Source organism: Chenopodium quinoa, unplaced genomic scaffold, assembly GCF_001683475.1.
Source record: "Chenopodium quinoa cultivar QQ74 unplaced genomic scaffold, ASM168347v1, whole genome shotgun sequence".
Taxonomy (NCBI): Eukaryota; Viridiplantae; Streptophyta; class Magnoliopsida; order Caryophyllales; family Amaranthaceae; genus Chenopodium; species Chenopodium quinoa.
Genome location: NW_018745063.1, coordinates 3,100,403 through 3,108,387, shown reverse-complemented (window position 1 = coordinate 3,108,387; position 7,985 = coordinate 3,100,403). Strand labels below are relative to the sequence as shown.

Here is a 7,985-nt window from a genome sequence, read left to right as displayed (position 1 = left end):
TTTCATGGACGCATACTCCGGATTCCATCAAATTCCCTTATAGGAAGAAGATCAAGAGAAAACAGTGTTTGTAACTGAGCAGGGGATGTACTGTTACAAAGTTATGCCATTCGGCCTCAAGAATGCCCCAGCTACCTTTCAACGACTTATTAATACAGTCATCAGAGATCAGCTCGGCCGGAATATGGAGGCATACATCGATGACATGATTGTCAAGTCGAAAGAACCGGCCGACCACCTGAAGGATGTGCGAGAAACTTTTACCGAACTCAGGCGGCATAAGATGATGTTAAATCCAAAGAAATGTGTCTTTAGTGTTGAGTCCGGTAAATTTCTCGGATTTTTTATTGACCAAAGTGGAATTGAGGCTAACCCTAAAAAGATTCAAGCTGTCCTGGACATGAAGTCACCAAGGACGATTAAGGTAGTACAAAGACTGACCGGCTGTTTAGCAGCACTTGGTAGATTTTTGTCAAGGTCAGGGGATAAGTGCCGTTATTTCTTTCAAACCATCAAGAAGAAAGCCATTTTTGAGTGGACAGAAGAGGTCGAGGAAGCGTTCGTACAGCTAAAAATCCACCTTCATACATTGCCTCGGCTCGTCAGTCCACTCAAGAATGAGAAGCTATTTATCTATCTCGCCATCTCTGAACACTCTCTAAGTGCCGTCCTGCTTGCCGCACGGGACGACCACCAGATTCCAGTCTATTTTATCAGCCATGTACTTCATAACGCCGAGCTGAGGTACCCCCCTATTGAAAAATTTGGCCTGGCATTGTACATGGCATCAAAAAAAGCTGCGGCCGTACTTCTTGGCACATTCAATTGTGGTCTACACAAACCAACCTCTGAAGAAGCCATTTTAAAACCTTTGAGGCAAGTGGTCATATGCTCAAGTGGGCCTTGGAAATGAGAGGCTTTGACATTACGTTTGAGCCAAGAAAAGCAATCAAGAGACAAGCCTTTGCTGATTTCTTAGCTGAGATGACTCGGCCTGATCTTCAGCCGGTCGGAGATCAGATCTGGAAGGTGTTTGTTGATGGTAGTACAAGGCAACCGGATGTGGTGCTGGAGTCATTTGTCAATCGCCCGAGGGGGATAAGTTTGAATATGCTTTGAGATTTCAGTTCCAAGCTTCTAATAATGAGGCCAAGTATGAGGCTCTCCTGGCTGGCCTTAGAATGTGTAAGGTGGCAGGAGCAACAAAAGTGGATGTAAGCTCGGACTCCCTACTTGTAGTCGGCCAGGTGAACGGAGACTTTGAGGCAAGGGACCGACTATGATGAAATACTTGAAGATTTTCAAAGAGGAGGCCAAGGGCCTAGATCATTTTACTCTGCAACAAGTTCCTCGTTCGTCTAATCATCAGGCGGACGCCCTCTCTTAATAGGCATCCTCAGCATCATGTGATATCCCCAGATCAGTATTTTGGGAGGTAAAGGAAAGATGGAGTATTGATGCCGAGCTGGTACATATCATTGATAGAAGCTCCACTTGGATGGACGGGATCATTTCTTATTTAAGGGATGGATTACTTCCGGTCGATCCTAAAGAGAGCTCGCTGATGAAGAAAAGTGCGGCCTGGTTCGAAATGAAGTAGAGAGAGTTGTTTAAAAAGGCATTTGTCAAGCCGTACCTGAAGTGTATTACTCCTGAGAAAGGGCATGATGTCTTGGACGACCTTCACCAGGGGCAGTACGACTCCCATATTGGAGGACGAGCCTTGGCTGAAAAGGCTGCCCATCTGGGCTACTACAGGCCGAGCTTAAAGTCGGACGCCATGAAAATGGTTAAAAAAATGTGACAAGTGCCAGAGATTTGCAACCTTGATCCATCGCCCTGCTAGCAGTCTGTCGGCCATAAGTAGTCCGCTCCCCTTTGCCAAATGGGGGATGGATATCTTATGGTCGTACACGCCATCATCTGGTCAAAGGCGTTATGTGTTTGTAGCAGTAGACTACTTCACAAAGTGGGTGGAGGCCGAGGCTGTACGGGGCATCAAGTGGAAGGATGTTTCAACCTTCATATGGAAGAGTATCATTACAGGTTTTGGCGTTCCTCAATCTATAGTGTTCGACAATGGGCCCCCGTTCAAAACGCCTCAACTTTAGGAGCGGTAAGGCTGTACGGGGCATCAAGTGGACGGATGTTTCAGCCTTCATATGGAAGAGTATCATTACTCGTTTTGGCGTTCCTTAGTCTATGGTGTTCGACAATGGGCCTCAGTTCGAAACGCCTCAACTTAAGGAGTGGTTGGAAGACCAGGGCATAGCTCATTGCTTTGCTTCAGTTGGCCGACCACAAGCCAACGGCCAGGTAGAGGCATACTACAAGTTGAACTCCAATGGTATCAAGCGCAAGCTTGAAAAGGCAGGCGGCCTAAGGACTGATGAGTTGGTCAATATCTTGTGGTCCATACGAACAACGGCCAAGAGCTCCAGAGGGGAAACCCCATTCTTTTTGGTATACGGCGCTGAGGCTGTTCTCCCAATTGAGATGTATGAGCCCACTCTTAGGGTGATGCTATATGATGAAGCGGCCAATTGGGAAGCCATGAAGGCTGCCGTAGACTTCCTTCTAGAATCTAGGGGCAATGCGGCGCTTAGGCATGAAATTTAACGCCTAAGGATGACAAGGGAATACAATCGCCGAGTGTCAAAGCGTCTACTAAAAATGGGAGATCTGGTCCTAAGGAAAATGGAGGCTGTGGGTCGGGCAAATGAAGATGGAAAGCTGACCCCAAACTGGGAAGGGCCGTATCGAATCAGTGAAGAAGTCCGAGATGGTACGTACCATCTCAAAGCCATGAACAACCGTCAGATTCCGCGTACATGGAACACTGACAACTTGAAGAAATATTATGTTTAAGTTTTTAAGTACTTAGCCAAAAGCTGTATATACAGCTAGGTCTGTTGACCGAGCAATGTAAGCCGCACGGCCACAAAAATGTAATTTTGACAAATTAATGAAAAGTCAAACATTGTTATATTATTTTCCATTTTACTTATGCTTATTTGCACTTTCATAGTCTACGCAGAAACGTCGCGTGAAACTTGTAACTAGGTTGCTTGCAACACAGCAACCCGGTCGTTTAAAAAAAAAAAAAAAAAAAAAAAAGAGTGATTTGACCTTAAGTCACATGTGTACGTCCGTTCCTCACTTAGACAGACGGAAAAGGTAAGGTATCCTATGAAACCCCTCTAATGGGGCAAGGGCATACCTAGGCATTCTAGCCCAGCCAAACTTAGAAATTTTAAGTTGAGATAATACTTGAATATTTTTTAGCATGTCCGAGTGATAGTTTCAATGGACAACTCGCATAAAGCCAATCAAACGGCCAAAAAATATGTTGATTCGGCGTATCACCTAGTCCAAGGGCAATCATTACTATGATTTGATTAATTTACTAGTAGTCATACCCCCCAAGGTATTAACTCTACCAAGTCAATAAAACCATTCAAAGTATGGACTAGGCGAACGCCGAATAAAGGGGCATACCCCCATTGTACTAAAACGCAAAAAAATGTGCAAAAAGTACGCGTACGAAAATGCAAAAACATGCTAAAAGTATGTAAAATTTGCTGAGTATGAAATAAATGAAAAGAAGAGCTTGAATCAATTAAAGACCGCTCAAAGGGCGGCTAAATGTCTTACAAAAAACCGCTCAAAAAGGCGGCAAATAAAGAAAATAAAAATTGGTTAAAAAAGGCAGAACAAAGAGCTGATATCAAGGGGCGGCTGGGGCAGAAGATGGATCCTAGCCTTGGACAGGCTCTTGAGAGGCGGGAAGGGACGCATCCTCAACAGGTGTCTCCTTACTCTCCACTTCGCCATCATTGCCGGCCGCCACTTCTTCATTTTCCTCATCCTCTAAGGTTATTGGTGTGACGTCCAGCTCAGGATAAGGCTGCCCGGCCTTCTTAGCCTCTTCCCTGAGGCAGATGAAGTTGAGGCGTTTAGTGAAGCGCTCTTGATAAAAGGTCGCCTCGCCCTCGTCCTCCATGAGCTCGAACGCCTCGAAGAAGTGGCTCTTCAGCCTATCCTCATCATTCTGTTCAATGCGGACGACCTCGTCTGCGCTAGGGGCCCGAGGTGTCTTCAGTTGTAGAGTTAAGTCCTCAACGAACTTCTTTAAAGTTTCCATCTCGGCCTTAAGAGCGTCCGCCTCGTCCAAGGCCTCCTTCAAGTGTTTTTGGGCTAAGGCCACCTCACTTTTGAGCTTTTCAGAGGCCTCGAACCCTTCTTTCCAGCGCTGGCTGTCTAGGAGGGCTTGATCCCTCTCCTGTCTCATGGCATCCCTAGCCACGGAATCTTGCTCCAGGTCTTAGCCCAGCTTCACCAAATCTTCAGCTTGTCGCGCTGCCATGTCAGACAGCGCGTTGATTTGGGTTTCAAAGTATCGGCACTGGACGGCCGTTTCCCCGGTAATGGCATCCTGGGTTTTATAAATCTGATCCCAGGCATGCTTCAGCTTTTCATTCTCCTTGTCCTTCCATCCAAGGAAGGCATTCAATCGCAAGAAGATCTGCGTACAGGAAAAACATGTTAGCAAAATGAGAGTGAAAAATTAACTAAAAGTGAAAGTTGAAAGAAAAATTACCTCAGCACTGCAATTGATCATTGGGCCAAGGAAGCCCTCATGAATCCCCAACAGCTTATCTCGCTACTCAGCGGGGACAGCCCTGACAATGGCCTCCCTCATGGTCTTCCTGTCCGTGCCAGTTAGGGATTGGCCGGGCAACTTCATGTGTAGCTCCTCTGCAATATCTACACGCGGGCGCAAAGAGCTTAGCTTAAGCACAATCGGGCTTATGAAAAACAAAATAAAATGTGCAAAGTTACTCGAATTGACCGTCAGAGAAGCTCGGAGGGTTAAGGGGATTGGAGGTGAATGAAGGAGGCGGCACAGGTGTAGACACCCATTTGTGTTCCCTAAAACCAAACCCAGTGATGAGTACCTTTCACGTCGAACCATAATCGAATGAAGCGAAAGTGTGGAAAGTCTAGTGTTGCGGATAGTTTTAATTTCTTTTCTCTTCTCTATGTTTTTGAAAACTTATTTTAAGAAAACGGCCAATCCAGTTTGGTTGTCCATGATATGGGTCCAATAGTAGTGTAGTTGGATGCGTCTTGACAAGAGCTTTCCAACGATATATTATAAGCCCAATTCCGATGAATATTGAGCAAGTTATGGCCAATTTACCAAACTGGGCCCGGTTTGAGCCTTATGTGCGGCCCAATGATCTAGAGGAGAGCCTAATATGATTTATCATTCCTAATGCAATTAGGAATGATTTTAGTCTTCTAGAAGGTTCTTTTCATTCCTAATTCAATTAGCATTGATAAATTGACTTTTGTTGACTTTTCAGAGTTTTAATTAAAATCAAAAAGCATTTTCGAGGAAAAGATACGATTTTATCCTCCATTACGGCAAACTTATCTGATTTTCGAAAACGCGTCAAAAACAGGCCTGGCGCCTGGCGCCAATGGCCAATTGCGTGCGCCAACCTCGTTTTGCGTGCACTAGACTCTGTTTTGTTTATTTTATCTTTTTAGCTGATTTCTCTATAAATAACGTACTAAAAACTCCGTTTTCATTCACCAATTCTCACGAATTCTCACCTACAATCAGTTTTCATTCGCAATCATTAATTCTCTAATTATCTCTTAATCATTCACCCATTCTCATCAAGTTTTCTTGATTATTTCATTCATCTTTCTCTCTTTCTCTTTTTCTAAACTTTGTTTTCACATACAAAATTCCGCATTCGCAAGATCTAGAAACACCTAGCCATATTCGAAGGTTCCTTCGCCCTAGACGTGAAAGGTTTAATTTCTGAGGGTTTGGTCCCAAATCTCTCTTTCAATTATTTAATTTAATTGTTTGATTATTATTTTCCTTGAAGTTACTAACGTGTGTATTTTGTTATTAGAAAGAGGTACGAGGCATCAAAGTAAGTACTTTATTGGTTTTAATTGATATTATGATGTAGAAATCATGTTTACATTGTTATTATGATATTACTAGTATCATGTCTAGGGTAATTTTAATATTAAATATGATTGTTACGATGCTTCCTATGTTCTTCCTAATATTTATGATTGCTAGTATCATGTTAGGGTTAAAGAATTGATTTTTTTTGCTTAGTGACATGCTAGGGTTTGCTATTTATCTTGTTAGTATCATGCCTAGGATCTTGCTATTATTATGCTTTAATATTAACATGAACATGATTATGATTGTTATTATGAATATTATTATTTTGATGATGATTATTTTATTTTATGATTATTATCATGATTATTTCAATAATAATTTATTTTTATGATGCTGATTATTATTATGATTTATTATGTTGCTTGATATTTATTTTTATTGCTTGATCACACCTTTTATGCATGTTTAAAGGGAATTTGTATTTGTAATCACGCTTAATAAGATAATTAATAATCTTGTTAGGGTTAATTTGATTACAATTTCAGGTGATCGCCAATAATAGTTTATTTGTGAATTAATATTCAACCAACATAGATAAACAGGTTTAGGATTAAACCTAATGATTGTATGTTAGTCAGAAAGCGCACATGAATACGATAAGAATAAAGTAGAGGCCAATTATTAGGGCAGGTTCAATCTCTTTTAGGTTGGATTTGTACCTTCATCCCCGAACCCTTATTTGGTTCTAGACCTTATGGAGTTAACGATCTCTTGGATCGTTAAGGGGTGTAACCTTCACCTTGTGAACGGTTTACAAGTTCCTAACAACCTTGTTGGCGACTCTTTTGCTCTATCTTCTTTCCCTTTGGACGCCACCGTACTTTAGTGTATGATCACAGTGGGGTTCAAGTTTGGGGTTAACGCTTGAAATCTATTCCCTACAGTTTTGGCGACTCCACTAGGGAGGATTTCTATTTTAATTCTTGAATTTGTTTCGGCAATGATTTAGAATGAGTGGATGAGACTCGAAACGTTCTAAGTATTTCATGTGCGTAATTTTGATTAACATTATTGTCGTATGCATAAAAAAGATCTCATTGGAAGGACCATACGTAATGAGTTGAAAACATAGGATTTTACACGTAGGAAATTTGAGGAATACCTTTCACAACTAGGACCGAAATAACACCGCGCGAAACTGGAAAATTTTATCGAGCACAGAAAGCTGCTGAGGCATGTGGGAAGTAGCGTCAGGGGCCAGAGCTTGGCGCCAGCATTTTAGTCGTAGCGCCAGACGCCAGTATTGGCGCCAGGCACTACAGCTAAAAACTGGCGCCAGTCTCTGATTGCTGGCGCCAATTTCCCCCAATACCGAGCCAGAAATATGCGTTCTAATTTCGACCAGTTTTTCGTATTGTTTCCTCGATCCTACTTCCTGATTGAGTTTTTCTCACTTTTCTAAAACCCATATGTGTTCTACATATGGACATAACCCTCTGGGAATTCATGCTCCATCTACCTGATTGAACGCTCCGTGCAACAAAGGGTACATCCGAGATGTTGAATTCACCAAACCATGGAAGCGAGTTTTTTCTAAAACTCGCGGTGTCTCATCCACTCGCGCAAACCCTTCACGGTTAGGCTTCCGTGCGGTGCATCCGGACAACTAACCATGGACCCTCTATTGACTAAACCATATCCCGAACTCTAGAGAACTAGAGCCATGGTTAGGTTGCAAACTCATTGCATCATATTGTGCCTACTTGACTAATTGTGCATTATTTGTTGTGCATACTCTATGTGATTTTTCCTAACCGTTTGTTTGACTTGTGTTAAGACTAAATAAACTGATTAATGACTAAAGGATTTTGTTTAATTAATTAATTTGAGCTAATAAATATATATAAAATCGAGTCACAGTTCCTTTAAATCAAACCGGATTTTTATTCCCGTATACTACACAAACATCAACGTGTTTTGGTCATAGCCGGAGTTCTAGGAAGAACTACAAGTCGTACAACCTATGGATCTGTAGCCCCGAGTTTTA

At 42.3% G+C, this 7,985-nt stretch overlaps 1 protein-coding gene across 1 annotated transcript; it reads left to right on the top strand.

Annotated features, from left to right (window-relative positions):
• The first annotated feature begins 2,202 nt into the window (after nucleotides 1-2,202).
• On the top strand, nucleotides 2,203-2,619 carry LOC110709323. Its single transcript, XM_021887535.1, has one exon. It carries the CDS (start codon nucleotides 2,203-2,205, stop codon nucleotides 2,617-2,619), a length of 417 nt encoding a protein of 138 aa, XP_021743227.1.
• The last annotated feature ends 5,366 nt before the right edge of the window (nucleotides 2,620-7,985 follow it).

Bases quoted from the DNA above. Each gene is read 5' to 3' on its own strand.
- LOC110709323 (XM_021887535.1), top strand. From the start codon at position 2,203: ATGGTGTTCGACAATGGGCCTCAGTTCGAAACGCCTCAACTTAAGGAG.